At 44.5% G+C, this 15479-nt stretch overlaps 1 protein-coding gene across 1 annotated transcript; it reads left to right on the forward strand.

The window, feature by feature from the left end:
• The first annotated feature begins 8503 nt into the window (after positions 1–8503).
• On the forward strand, positions 8504–9772 carry GPR148 (G protein-coupled receptor 148). The gene has a single exon (XM_069024972.1). It carries the CDS (start codon positions 8577–8579, stop codon positions 9633–9635), a length of 1059 nt encoding a protein of 352 aa, XP_068881073.1. The 5' UTR covers positions 8504–8576; the 3' UTR covers positions 9636–9772.
• Positions 9773–15479: the final 5707 nt, after the last annotated feature.

The raw sequence follows: 15479 nt of genomic DNA on the forward strand, positions 1-15479 counted from the left end.
CTGCTTAACCTCTAGATGTCTCTCCGTTAGGCTAGAGATCTTGTGCCTAAAAGAGGAACACAGGCTGCTTGTTCCTAAGGCTACTATATTAATTGAAAACAAAATCAGTAAATTACTTAGTAGTTCAGAGCAGCTTTTGTTGGGCCACTTGCTGAAAACAGTCCCAATTATGCAAAAATTATCAGAGAAGCTGGTCATTTATAGCACACTAGAACCAGAAAGGACAGCATGAAGGGTGGGTAGGAGGAGCTGACTCTCTTCCAGTTCATTTACAAAAACAAATACCTTTTTATAATTCTGTATCCCTGCAGACACCCTGTGAGGCTCCAAGGACCCCATCTTGGTCTGACAAAGAGGGAGTTAACCCACTGCAAGCTGTTCCCCAACAGACTGAAAGGCTTTGCTTGGTGGGGGGAAAAGTCCCCAAGCTGGTGTTTATTGATGGTTTATAATGGGACAGACTTCTCTCTATTTTGGGAACAGAAAGAGTGGGCCTGGAATCTTGCCAGTAAACAGCTTGGGGTGTAGCTTCAAGGGCCCCTGCCTTCCTCTGGTCTGTCCTTTTATGCCTTTCTCTCCCTTCAGGGCTGAGGTCACTGCTTCTGTAATGCTTTTAGCAGTGTCAAGGTGAGACACTGGCTGTGAAACCAAGTGCAGACCACGTGGCAGGCATCTCCTGTGTCAGCCCAAGCAGACAGCAGGGGTTCAGGAACTTTTGACTTGTGTGGAAAGCCTGTATTCCTCTCTGATGAAGACAAGCTGAGAGAATTGGGGCTGTTCAGCCTGGAGAAGAGAAGGCTCTGGGAAGACCCTATAAAACCTTCCAGCATCGAGAGGAGCTCAAAGAGGGATTTTGGACAATGATGTGCAGGACAGGGCCCTGAGCAACCTGGTCTAGTGGAAGGTGTCCCTGCCCATGGCAGGGGGGTTAGATGGTCTTTAAGGTCCCTTCCAACCCAAACTATTCTTTGATTCTGTGAGACTGGTGGTGCAGATTTGAGGGTATGGGAGCAGGGGGGTTCCCCTTATGCTGAATCCTCAGCTTGCCAGGCTGCCAAGAGCAGAAACAGCCTTAGACACGTGATGGCTTCAACTAAAAGTGGGGGGCAGTGCTACACATAAGAAACTGCCTCACAGAGGGTCTTGACAGCAGCTGAAGAGGTTCACAAACAGGCATTGTAGGAGACTTTCAGGACAGAGAGCTGGGGATGAAGAGTGGCACTGTGTGTCTCATTTTCACCATCATTCCAATCTCCAGCAGCAGGCAGGAGAGAGAAATAAGCAGAGAGGAGGTCTCAGCTTAGAAATTGATGTGGAAGAAATTGGCATGATACTTGGCAGGAAATGAAGAGACACAAGTGGCAGGGGTTGAGGTGGTGTCCTGGGGGATGGCACACATAATTCCACAGCTGCTGTGCTGGAGCTGGAGCTGGCACTGATGTCATTGCGCTGGTTTGGACACAAGATCCAAAATCATGAGAATATTGTCGGCTTCCCAGGGGAACCAGGTGTTTGAAAGGGGGAGGAGTGCTGGGGCAGCTGGTATTGGGGTGACTGCCAGAACATCTGATGGTGGTAGTGCTTTCAGGAATGGGAACTGCACAAGAGCGTGTGCCCCTGAACTGTCCCAGAGCATCACTGCGGGACTTTGGTGAGAGACTGGGGCAGTTCTGATCTGGTTCAACTCACAGCTTGTTGAAATGCTTATTAATAATGATTGCTAATTCATTTAAGTTTTATTCCTGTATATGTTGCCTTGAAGCTTTTGTGCTCTATAGCAGTTTTGTGCATCTTTATATTTCCCGTAGCTGCTATCCATTGTGCTGGGCTGGCATTGAAATGTTTTCTTTGGAGAAAGAAACTGCTGCTTTATGGGAGGAAAAAACAGCTCAATTAAAAGGACCTAGGAATTCCTGAGAAAATGCTAAGAATGGGTTAGAACAATAGTTTTGATTTCTAGAAACCAAACTGTAAACTGTAAACCAAACTACTCACCAGTAGCTGTAAATGTAATGAACTCCTACACGACAGGCATTTGCCTGTGGACAGCTGAGCTATCTCTGAGCTACCTGGAGGCAGTTTGGAGCTGCTTTTGGCTCTTGGTGCTGCAGAAGACAAGAGTAAAGGAGAAGAGAGGATGTATCTCCTCTGGTGCTTCTCATGAACATCGCTTAATGAGCTGGAATTGGGACTGGAGAAGAAATAAACAAATAATTAAACTAGAAATTATATTAACAGTGTCTAGTGAGGATTTCAGCTTGCTGTTCTGTCCATGGCTTGGTCTCTCCCTGTTGTGAGCTGTAACTCTGCCAGTTTGGTGAGAAGTTCTGGACATACCAGGGGGTTATGTGCCCTCCGCCCTGTGCCTGTGGAGGTCACCAGGAGAGTAAGACTAATGTGGGCTTACATAACAGTAGTAAAGTTACATCTTGCTCTTCCCCCTCAAAAAAAAAGAATTCTCTTCTCTTTATAATTTTGGAACATTTGTGTTTGTACTCCCACCCTAACAGTGTTTTCCTATCAGGAAGTCTGAACCTTGGGTGTGAGACGACAGGGCATTGCTATGGAAATGAGTGGTAGCAGTACAAAGCCATTGTTAGAAGAACAAGGCAGAGTCAGACCTCATGTGGAGAAAACCTAATTTTTAAGCACCTGTGCTGGATAAGTAACAAAGGAGGTGCTGGGAAGGGACAACAGAGCTTGTGAATGGCACTGTGTATGCGGCCCACGGCATGTTCCCTGCTTGGCTTATAAGACTGTGACTCGTATTCAGCACATGCTGGCAGTTAATCTCTCTGCCATATGGCAGCTGTGCCTGGCACCTGCTTCCATCAGTGCGAGATAAGGTCAGCATCTCCCTGTGCGTAGAGTTATTGTAGAGAATCAATGTTGCTTCAGTGTCTTTGCCAGCCAGGAATCACTGCTGTTCCTAGGTGCAGCACTGGGAACTGGAAAGGAGCATCTTCACTTTGGCAGCGAGACTCCTTCCTCCCCAGGATGGTGCTGTGCCTTGTGCCATGGACAGACTGTATCCATTCACTCACAGCTGTCATCAAAAGGCATGAATAGGAAGACATAACGTGTATTTTCTTTCACACTGCATTTTTCCTCCCTCTTCTGTTTCAACTCCACTTCTAGAGTGTTTCCTTCCATCTTGATTCCTATATTGTCTTTGCCCCCGGGATGTGCAGTCAGGTGAGCATTTCCCAGCTCTCAGGGAGGAGCTGTGACAGTGTGCAGCTGTGGCTGGGGTCCTCTTGGCTGCTGCATCACCATTGAAGCCCCTGCCTGTCAAGCTGTATATGCCAACCTGTCTCTTCTACCCTTTCTAATTCCAGCTCTGTTTTGGTATTTCATTTTGGCTTGCACTTAACACTCTGCAGCCATCTGTATCCCTTCTCAGCAAGCCATCCTTCAAGGACCCATTATGCTACACCTCTCCTGTACTGCCTGGCTTTTTACGTGAGACAAGATATAGTAAGACAGGGACAGAGCCAGATAACTTCTGCTTTTGCCTACCTGCAGCAGCCCTTCCTAGGCAATGTTGGAGATCATCGCAGGTGAGACAGGACAGGAACATAAAACTTCTGGTGCCAGCCACCACCAGAAAGACAGCCTGAGATGGATGGGTGCTCCAAGGAGGTTGGGGGATGTATCTCCCCATCTGAGAAGCTTTCTCTCAGGAGAAGGAGCTTTCTCCTGTCTTAAAGGAGGAGTCAAGGAGTCACAAATTCAGATGTGTATTTCTAGTTCTGCTCATCACTCTGTGTGATATTGAATATTGGTTTAATCTTTTCTGATAGCTGCTAAATACCCAGATAAGAATGATGTTATTGTTCTTTATCTAAAGGACTTAGATTTCTGCAGTTAACTCCTGTTAGCACCGGTGTTGCTGTATAGTGTTCAAAAGTTAAGCAAGATTTCTCCTTATAAATTAAACTGCTTCAGGAAAGAAGCTAATATTTTATAAATAGGCCTTATTTAGTAGGCTATTTGTCCTGTTTCACAGATGCATTTTTATAAAAAGTAGGAAGGCAGGAGACATCATTGAGTCGAAGGAACAGTCTAGGATGGCTTCTGTTGGAATCCTGTGAGTCTGTCCATAAATGACCATGAAAAGTAGCAGTTTGCTATAAATCTCTGGTCACATCTGCAGCTTGTCACAGGAAAACATGTTAGTGTGTCCTTTCAGCACAAAAGAGGAAAACCTGTCTGTCTTTGCTTTGCCAGGCTTGGGGAATGAAAATGGTGAGTTCTGCTGGCCTCAGCTCGCAGCAGTCAGGGCCATGCAGTGATCTGCAGGAAAGCAGGAGGTGTCTGGGACTTACACTGTTACTTCTCAAAACTTTTGTTGAAATATTTGTCAAATATTTCAGAATTCCATTCTTCTGACATCCATCTTATTTCTCCATATTGCATCTGCAAGGCCAAATTGGTACAAAATTTATTTTGACTTTGTGATCACTGTGGCTTGATGGTATTTGGAATTAGAAAAAGTGATGTAGGGATTTAATGCTGAGTCCTCCCAGTCTCTCTCAATGTCCTCTTTAGTTTGAGAGCCTCATTAAAACGTCTTCAAACCAGCACTTTCTAATCCCTGTTTTCTTTTGTTCCGGGTTCCCTTTGACCTTTCAAAGCATTGTAATATGTGCTTAGTTTTCACACCCATTTTTTCACTCCCTTAACTTTAGTAATTGCTCTGCCTGATTTGTGGACTTTGTACAGTTACTAGAGCAGTGTGTATGTCTCTTATCTACAGCAAATAACAAGCAGGGCACTGAACAATCCTTCTGGAGCCACGTGGGGACAGATGGCTGAGGCACGGACAAGTTGTACCTCTCCCTGTGGCTTGAAGAAAAGTTTAGAGGGAATCTTAAAGGTTTAGAAAAAAGTTGTCTTCTAACTGACTTTTTGTTTAAAGGAGAAGAAAAAGGGAAAGCTAAACCAGGAAAACACCACAGTTAGACTGCTCTGATTACTTTCTTCACTGACAGCAGCAGCTCATTTCCCCAGAGTGAGAACATGGATATAGCCAAAAACCTGGTTCTTCCTGCCCTTCTGGGAGGAGTTGGCCTGCTCATGGGCACTTGGCTATTCGTGACTGGGAAAGCTTCACCAGCAAGGGAGGTGCCTTCTGGCCCTACATAAGCCTGGAAGGGGCAGGGGGCATTCGTGGAAGGAAGGTGAAGAAACTCTAACAGCACATGAAGACTCCTGAGGCCAAGGCTCTGTTACTAAACATGGCTGGAAATAGACCCATGAAACAACATCCCAGTAAAAATATTGATTTGTTGGACCCAACTGTCTCATCCAAAACACTTCTGTTTGAGGAGGTGTGATGGAGTCTGAGGCAGCCTTTCTACGCTGCTCTCTCTGGGCTCCTGGCCAGGAGCAGCAGTCTCTGGGGCAGACCCACAGCACAGTATACATTTTTCAGGCTGGGACATGGTGTGTGATGCTGGAATATGCAGTCACATCAAAGACTCTGTGATCACATTGAGACAGTGACATGATGGCACCCAGGGAGCCTCAGAGGTGAATGTGGGCATTCCTCTGGGTATCCCCTCCTAACACAGTCTCTTGGGATGAAGGGCTGGAGAAATCCTAGCATTATTCTGTTGGCTTCCCTTTGTTGTCTGGTGCTCCCTGTCAGGCAGCAGTGTACCTGTTGACTTGTTGAATGGATCGGGTAAACTCTGTGAAGCAGGAACTTCTCTATGTGCGTATGCAGTTAAATCTGTGCCAAATGCTGTAAGACAGTAATATTTCTAACCCTTTCTGCTCAGTTTGACAATACCTGTTTATAGTCAGTAAGAGAATACGATGCAGTGCAGTCTTTGCAGAAGTTACAGTGCTCAGTATGGCTGGCTGCATCCTTTCTGAGATCTCCCAAACCCATCAGATAATATAACTAAGCTTTCAGCGGGATGCTTATCGAAGCAGAAATGAGTAAAGTAATTAACAGTGCGTGGCTCAGCTTGAAAATCAATACAGAATAAGAGCCAGAGGAGAGGCTGCTAATACAGTGTGTCTGCATCAGCAAGATACGTAAAAAGTGTGTCCACATAACATAAATTTACTAGAAAGCATTTAAAAGAATCAATAACCAGAGCATTAAGGAGAGGTTTGCAGGAAATTTCAAGAGGATCATTCAGGTTGGCACCACAAACTATTGAACGCTGAGGTGCAATGGCAAAAGGAGCTAAATTCAGAATCCTCAGGAGTGGTTCTCAGAGCTGTCAGCCCCTTGCAAGTGTCCAGACGTGGAAATGCCTCCTAAGGTCAAGAAAATGAAAGGAAACAACAAACAGGTATTCTTCAGAACCACCTATTCTGGGTTATATCAGTGTGCCAAGACACCAACCTTTCCTATTTCTAAATCTAGCACAACTATACTGAGCAGTTAAAAGCCCCTGTGGAAGTCTGAGGGGAGTGGCTTTGGCTGAACTTGCCTGGGTCTGATGGGGTTGAATTTGCCTTCCAGTTATTTGCTGTTGTCCATTTTTGTAAAACTAAAGCCCTCCTGCACTCCTAAGACTTTTACAGGAGCACAGTTAAAACTGAACAAGCTCATGCCTTAGGGCTTACTCTGCCAGCTGTAGCAGAGGAATAGCTGAGCACAGGACACACAGGGCTGTGCACCTGTTCTGCCTTGTGGGCTCTGTGGTACTCTTTGTAGGTGGGCTGAACGAGAGAGTCATGAGATACCTTCCCTTTGTCATGAGGATGTCAACTGAGTGAGCCTTCAGTCACTCATCTACAACTGGATGAACTTTAAGTTCCCTTCCTACCCAAACCATTCTATGATTTATTTTTCTATCAGCCAAAAGTGTGCAGCTGATATGACAATGAACTATTGTTTTTTCACATTGAATCCTAAGCAGTTGGTGGAAAATACAGTTGTGATTTTATATGGAAATTAGAGATTCTGACCATTAATAGGACATCCTTGGAGTGCCAGGAGCTGGGAGGCAGAAAACACCTCCACTATTAACAGAGATCTGAAATTACAGTTGGAAGTGATTTACACACATGAGTTTTCATTCCTTCCCTTCCATTTTGCGACAAAAGTATAATTCAACAGTTTTGAATACTACTGTCTACTTAAGGTATTAACTGTTTCGTGACTCAATTATAGATGCAGGGCATGACCCTGAAGCCAAATGCATAATTGCATCAATATTGCTCACACACTTTTCAGTGGATGCAGGATTGAGTGAGCAAAAACAATCACCTTGTTTTGCCTGCCCCAGACACCATAGCAACAGAAATACCGTGCTTAAAATTATCATTGGTTTTTCCTTCCATCTTTTTGTTCCATATGGTGCACCCTGTCAACTATCTTAACATCCAGTTCCATGGATGCCAGCTATCAGTGTGACAGGAAACGAAATGTGCACAAGATTTGATGACTGGTGCTGAGTTTCATGAGCTGTCTGCTTCAGTACTTGGCATGCCCTGAGGCAGCATGTCCATGGCACAGCAGGACTTTCTGACTTTCTGCATGGTGAGCTGTGCCCTCCCTTCTATGGAGAGAAGCTGCACTGCTGTGGGCTGGTAGCGCTGGGAAGAAAATGAATACAATAATGCCAAGTTAGGTGGGCCTATTAAAAAAAAAAAAAAAATAAGCTTTTCTTTTGGTCACACCACCCCTGAAAGAATTTGAAATGTTCCTTCTCTGCAGTCCAGATCCTTCACAATTCTCTCATTGCACCCCCAGCTCTGATACTGAGATCTGGCATTAAAAGCAGCACAGTGCAGCAAGAGTGTGCGGGCCAGGAAACCAGGAATTGGTCTCCAAATGGACATTGGAAGTGCCAAGTCTGCTGTAGGGTATGCTGGTTCATGACAGTGTATGTCACTCATCCCAGACAATGCACAGATTGACTGGAAGGCTACAATAGGTGAGAATTCAGTGTTGTGTATCATGCATGAAAAAAGGTAGGGGAAGGTTTATCATTCATGAATAACATGGATTGATTCACTGAACCAAAAATGGTTTTCATCTACAAATAAGATCATTTCGTTCACTAGAGTGATTGTGCTACAATTTTACAACAGGATTGAGAGCATTTTTGATTGATCACTTCAAATCAATTGTGTTGTTGCATACAAATTGGTACAATCACATTTATGACTCTTCTACATCAGTACACATGGTATGTTGCTCTGTATCATCGCATATTTGTTTAATCAAGTTAATATTTCATCTGCCTCATTGGAGTGATAATGTGATGAGAAAAATAAATTACTGAAAATGATCAACCCATTCACTTCTGTTCATAGAGCTAGCTGAGGGATTTAGTCTTTTTTAAGCCACCCAGAGATTCATTCTCTTTTCTAAACATTAGGTTTTGCAGAAGGAAAATAAAATCTCCTTTTTAGGCAAAACCATTTTTGGCACCACAGAATTCACTTGAACTTTCTGTCCTTGAGGAGAGCTGGTAGAATTGGCTACAGAAATCACTTTGCTTCCATGGGCTTTTTGCATCCTCTGCTTCATTTGCCTTTCTAAGGACTCGGCATAGAAGATCTGCTTTCTCCAAGTCAGACAATCATCCCAAAATCCTAAGGAAATGGACTTCCCTGGCTGTGCCTCAGTAAGGAGAGCAAATGGAACTGTGCCCCACCTCAGGGAGACAGAGTTCAACAGTTCCTCAGATTTGGATGACATAACTTTGCTCTTTTTGCTGGAGGAATGGTCTCTCACCCCATCAGGCACAAACATGAAGATGTTTTTAATCTCTCCAGTTGTCTGCCTCGTGGCAGGTGTCCTCATCATCCCTACCATCTTATTTGTGATCTTCTCTCGGTTTGACATCCGTCAGGAAACAAGGTACATGCTGCTGGGAAATACTCTGCTTTCTGATCTGATCTACCTGTTGTTTTACACCCTGTCAGCTGCTCTCAATGCAGCACATCTACACCTCCCAAAGGAAGCTTGTGTCCTCCTCTTATTTTTGCTGGCAGTGGCTTACTGTGGAGGACTGTTCACAGCTGTTGCAATAGTCTTGGACACGTACATAGCTGTTTCGTTTCCTTTGCGCTACATTGTTATTTTGCCTCCTTCACGAACTAAAAAAATCATTGTATTACTATGGATGTGTTCCGGAGCTTTCTCTGGGATTTTCTTCTGTGTGCTATGGACTACGCACAGCTTTGTGCCCTGTGTCCTGGAAGCATGCTCAGTTCCAGTAATACTAATATTAACTCTGAATGGGACTGAAACTGTGAAACTCTGTTTCTGGCTTTCTAGCACAGTTATCTTTCTCTGCCTGTCTGTAATATTTGGTTGCTATGCTATTCTGTATTTTAAAACCAAACACTCGGGTATATGGGAGAGCATCTGCTCCAGAGCCAGAGTGACATTCTTAATGCACAACACTGTGTTATTTTTTTACCTCTTTCCACTCTTGGCTCTTTTTATAGAATCATTCTTGTGTGTTAATGTTGCCATCAGACTGCAGACAGGAATCCTGGTCTCCCTGACAGTCTGCAATGTCCTCATGATTCTTCCTAAAGTTCTGTTTCCTTTTCTGTATGGGCTTCGATACAGAGAGATCTCAGCCTCTCTCAAATCCATTGTCAGGAGGAAGCAGCTTCGCATGGTGTCACCTTCTCCACCACCATCCTGAGGCAACGCAGGGCACAGCCACAGCGGAGGAGTTGTCCTTACCTTGTTATCGTGCAGGACTGATGGAAATCATGCAGCTTCTGAAGTGGAGAAGTGATCAACCCGTGGTAAGAAGACATGGGTTCATCACTGCCTCCTCTGTGCCAAAAGGCCACAGATCTTTCATCATGACACAGCTGAGAATATGCTACCCTGGATGAAGTTCCAAGTTTTGTTCTGATGTGAAAGGCGGGACTTTTAGAAGGAGATCTTGAATTAAGGTCATTTTCACCCACCTGTTGCAGATGCCTTTCTGGAAAAAGAAAATTAGAAATAGATAATACAAAGGAGTAACTACAGGTCTTGTGACAGCATCACCTACAGCAGAGGATCCTTAACCAAACACACTGTGAAAACAACAACCATTTCTTTCGTACACGGTATATTCTTGCAAGTTTGGCAGCCAAAGTCCTGTTCTTTAAAACACGCACTGAGAGGTGCCTCTGGAAACTGCTGCACTCAGTGAAACACCATTCCTCAGCTTGTGCAGTGTGCTAGTGTATTCGCTGCCTTATGCAGTCTGTCTGACAATCTGCAAAACATTTATGTTTGATAAAATCTCTGTCTGATGGGAAGCCAGCTTTGATCAGTATCTGCTGGGCAGCCCAGCACATGACACTGCCAGGTCGTTACAGAGGTGGGTGAGGGAGGACAAGCAGGGGGCAGCAGGTGGCATTCCCTCCCTGCTGGGCACAGAACTGCTGTGCCTGCGGAGATGAGGGGGTGCTGTGGGAGCCTGGGGTAGCCCAGAGCCCCAGGTCCCTGCTGGAGCCGTGCTGAGCTGACCTGGCCAAGGCTGAGCCCAGCAGCTGGGGCAGCAGGGCAGAAGCAGAGAGGTGCCAGGCTGGGTACAGGGGTACCCACACCGTGGCTCAGACAGGACCTGGGGCAAGGAAATAAGCATAAACACCGCTTCTGAGTCTCTGCCGAGGCAAGTTCCCAAGTTCTGCCTCCCAAAAATCTTCTCCAGCAGCCTGATCTCAGTTTACAGCTACACCATGTCAGAGCTGCTGCTGGGTACCTGCCACCAAAGCCTTAGGAAGGTCAGGAGGAGAGGCTGCAGAGCTGGTTGGTGTATCGGGGCAAGAAAAATGAGATCCTGTAAGAGCCTGTTAGGTTTTCCAAATCAGCCACCTACCTACAGAAGACAAGTGAAACATATTTCTGACTTTTGAAGAAACCAAAATTTCATTAGACATAAACATCAGTGTGGGAAATTTAAATTGCTGTTCTGTTCCTTGGACTTGAGAAAAGAATTCTGTATTTCTAAGGATAATATTTATGGAAAAATACATTGGACTTTAGAAAAAGGTCCTTGATTTCACTCTGTGCAATATTTTCCTTGTGCAGACTCTCTCCACCTTCTGTTTGCTTAAAGCGATACACAGAAAGTGCTGAATGTGGCTTTTGGCTATTTCACACTCATCTGAAGAGTTCCACTAAGTGTGAGCCAGGAGAAGATCGGTGTCTGGTTGCATGAAATGTTTTTGGCAGAGAAGCCAGTTCGAGCAGTTCCTGCTGATCTTCTCTCCTCATTCCCGAACTGCTTGTTACTCTCCTCACATTGCAGTGTCTGCTCTCTCCTGTTTGCTGATGCAACTGCTTCTGGGGTTGCAGGTTAAAAATATCTCTTCAAAGAGAAGTGGTGTTTTCATTTTGACTGAGATTACCTCAGTTATCTGTTTTATAGGATGTTCTGAAAATAGCTGCATCAGCACAACTGAGGGTGTAACAAATTCCAGTTCAGAGGTGGGGGGAATGAGCAGAGACATCTTAGAGGCTTTGCTGCTAAGGGATACTTCTTGTGTGAGAAGTATCTCCAAGGTAAAATTGTTGCAAGTGAATAAACTGGAATATTGCATATTTGCTTTAACCATGGTTCTGTGCTTCTCAATCCTCTTCAATAAAAGGATCAAGAAGTTGCTTTTTACTGGCTGCTTTTATTTTTCTCCAAGATGAATGTACCTTTGACACCTGTCACAGAAATTATGTTTGTGTACCTCATATTCAGCCTGTAACAGGGGTCTTCCATAACACTAGGAAGGATGGGGAAAATGTCTACATACTGGGTCAGATTCTTTCTGCTGAACCCCTTTGGCATGTTGGAAGATCAAGAATGGAAGAGGTACTTGTGAATCCCCAGGCTCTCAAATCCTGGGCCAAATTTTTATGCCAGTGCTCAATGACAAGGATGCTGATAGCTTACAGGTTGTTTTACCCATGCAAGGTCCATTCATGTTTACCTCTATTGGAAATTTTCATGATAAGTCATAAAGATCACTGTGTAAATAGCATAAAGGTAATTCCATATGGAGCCATAGGTGACTTTGTGTAACAGCAGGTTAACAGTACTTGGTCTTCCTGCTGACCTCTGACAATTATGAAGGTATAATCTCCTGGGCAGGATTCTGTTGCCAATTCTGTAACTCTCTCTTACGTACACATCCCATGGATATATTTAAATACAACTAGAAGTTTGGTAACATAAAGAAGGATGCTGAAAGACAGAGCAAGTGTGTGGATGCTAGGAAGGGCTGGCAGAAGAATTTTCCTGTGAAACTTTTCTTTCTCATGAGAGGGCAGTTAGAGAAATCCAGCTTCCCACAGCTTCTCTGTGAAAGCTTTCGTTCTCATGTGAACTGGATGGACAACAGTTTGAGAGAATGTAAACCATTTTTACACCTGCAGGTTGTTATGAGAACTGTGAAAATTATTTTCCTTCTTTAAGAATGATATTTGGAAATGGGTGTCTTACTGCTCAACCTATCACCTTGAGAGATGGTGGGTCAATAGGCCAATCATGTAATTTCTCTTTTGCCAACCATGCTATAAAAGGTATGGGTGATTAAACGAGGTCACTTCAGCCATATCATCTGACCTGGACTTAGGTCGTGATTTTCGCCGTCTCTCTGGGGATAACAGCGACACAAGTGAATCAGTGATTGCGGCAAGTTTATGTATGTATAAAGCCCGCCCACAGTGATATCACAAGGACCCGGCAAACAAAACACTGCTCTGTGGAGATGATCTTCTAAGAAAGATCATTGCAAGCTGACATTAGTTCTCTTTAAAATGGTTTAACATTCAATAGGTATATTTTCCTTAAGTGACTGCTTGTAAACAACTTCTTCCCATGGACTCTTACTGTGCTGTTTGGGTACAAAGCAGCGGGTTATAGCGTGCATACAAGAAACACACCATGTGCCTGAACCATTTGCCTTTGGGATTTCCCCAGTCTATCTGAATAGGATCAAAGGGCTTGCCAGGGCAATGTCACAAGCACTAGGTTCCTACAATGCTTTTCATAAATGTCTCGAGTTTTGTCTTAAAAAATGTTTGGCTTCTGCATTTTCCAGAACCTCTCGGGTGTAGTGATCACCAGCCTTGTAAGGGTGTCTCCACATAAGCTCTGGAAATTCAAACTGAGACTGTTTACCAGAGCCCAGTAATCGACCTTTCCCAGGTCACATAAGTGAACTTCTTGGACGTCACTGTGGCTGCCCTGCATTTTAATTTGAAACGAAATGGAGAGCAGTTGGCTTTAACATGTGATTTGGCAGCTGGGGGCAGTAATCTTGTAATGAATTGCAATAGCATGAATCACTAAAGGTATTCTACTTTATAGCCTAAATATATTCCTGTTAGTTTTTCCCCTCTTTTCTTGAGCCAAGATTGTCACAACGTTTACCACTGCTCTCTTCCCCCTCCCAGCTGGATTTACAGTGCAGTTTGCTGTCTGTAACCTGCCGACTGAAGGGAGTCAGACCTGCATTCCAGGGGCTGGGGCTGTGCTATACATCACTGCAGACATCATTACATCAGAGATAGGTCTGTGCCTCAAATGAGATCAGTTTCGCAGTCAGGAGATACAGAGGATCTCCACGCAGGTAAACAAGCACACAGCTTTGGATTTGAGGTACAGTTCATTGCAAGCATTTGAGTAATCATTCAGTTAAACTAATTAACCTCCTGCAGTTTTAGTAATTACTATTGGAGTGTCTACTTCTGCTCCATCAGTTGGCTGTATCATTTTCTACTGGAAGTGTAATACAGGAATAGGGCAGAAGGAAAGTGGCATTTGCCTGGTTGCACTGGGGGCAGCCCCGAGAACGCCAGGGCTGTGTCTCAGTGCTGGGGAACAGCACCAGCTCCCCCGAGACAGCTCAGGCAGCTCCTGCAGGGGGAGTCGGCTCTTTGGTCACTGTTTTGTACATCGAGATACTCTGTGTTCCTTGGGCAGAAACTGTGATTGTGGTCATTCCCTGCCGGAGGCGGGTATGCACGGCAGATGAGAAAGAGCCTGTGATAGGAAAAGGAAATTGCAAGGTTCCTTGAAACTTGATTTCTATTGTCTCCTGTCCCCACCTCCACCTTGCTGCTGGCAAATGAGTGCCCAGCACAGCTGGTTCTTGTCATTTTTTCACAAACCTTGTGATTTTTGTCTGTATAAAACTACTGATTTCCAATGTTTTTGTTTTTCAATATACTTCAAGCCCTGCAGATTGCAACACGAATCCAGAAGGTACAAAGAGCAGAGAGGCAAATAAACTCAATTCTTCATGCACTACTATTAAAACGTCAGAATTTCTGAGAGATTCATGAGTTAGGAGAGGGAAAGGAGCCAAGCTGTGGTTGTGCTGTCTCGTGTTTGTTAGTGAGGGCTGTTTTGGCTTATGATTGCCCAAGGTTTGCACATGTGACTAGGAAACTACCTTAGGAGAGACAAGAGGCTGATTTCTGCCTTTGAGATGTGGAGTTAAGAATTTGTATTAGGAAGTTTATTTGAACAACTTTTTTCCAATTCAGTGATTTATTTTTCTCAAGAAAAAAGTATACAAGTTTTTGCTATGGACATTACAGGAAAAAAAAACAGCAACCCGTTCCTGAGATCTGCTGGTTTTAAGGATGATTCCCAGTGGGAAGAACTAGTCAGCTTCAGCTGCTGTAATTAGTTTTTCCAATAGGTAAAGATACAGAAATGCAGCTCCTCAAGGGGAGAGGGAGACTCCCCATTCATCCACTTTCTCTGTCCCTCTAGACCAGCCAAGTCAAAGGCAACTGTTCTTCAAAAAATCCTTTTGAAATTAAATACTCTGCTTGGAGGGTATTTCTTTATGCCCTCTGAAAAGCAGAGTGGGATGGGAGAGTGTGAGCCAGCATGGAAGTGTGAGATGTGCTGGACCTGCAGAATGACAGGAATGTAAAGAAGGAAGGGGAGCAATTAAAAAGTAGTTGAAAATGGAAGGCCTGTGGGAAAATTAGAGTGAGAAAATATGGGGACTGGCTGGAATTACAGAGATGAGTTTAAGGCATGGGGCAAATTGCAGAAGAAACAGGATTTCTTGCAGTTTTTCTGAGGAAAGGATGCAGTGGAGACCTGTTGGAAGGCTGCACCCACCCCACAGGCTGTCTGCCGTGCTCAGCCTGCACCAGGACTGTCTGCAGGCACTGCCACATCACTGAGCTCTCTGGAATTAGTGTGCTGAAATTCAGGAACCCATGTTTTTTTCTCAGCCTAAGATGACAGAAATATTATTTTTAATACTGTATAAGGCAAAAGGAGAAATTACAGAGAGGGAGGGAAGGCTGGAAGGAATCACTGATCTCCACTTGGAGAGATTTGTTTTGCACAGTTTTTTCTGTCTTGATTTAATAGTGAGTTGGCTCTTTCCAGCAGCTAGGCAGGGGAGGAGGCACGGGAATATGTTCCCAGTCTTTGGCCAAGAGTGTCCCAGGGCGTCCCGGGCGTGACCTCTTCAATGTTTGTTTTTCTTTCCCTGCAACTGACCTAGATGCTGGGACTCGC

Source organism: Aphelocoma coerulescens, chromosome 9 (assembly GCF_041296385.1).
Source record: "Aphelocoma coerulescens isolate FSJ_1873_10779 chromosome 9, UR_Acoe_1.0, whole genome shotgun sequence".
NCBI lineage: Eukaryota > Metazoa > Chordata > Aves > Passeriformes > Corvidae > Aphelocoma > Aphelocoma coerulescens.

Bases quoted from the DNA above. Each gene is read 5' to 3' on its own strand.
- GPR148 (XM_069024972.1), top strand. From the start codon at position 8,577: ATGGACTTCCCTGGCTGTGCCTCAGTAAGGAGAGCAAATGGAACTGTG.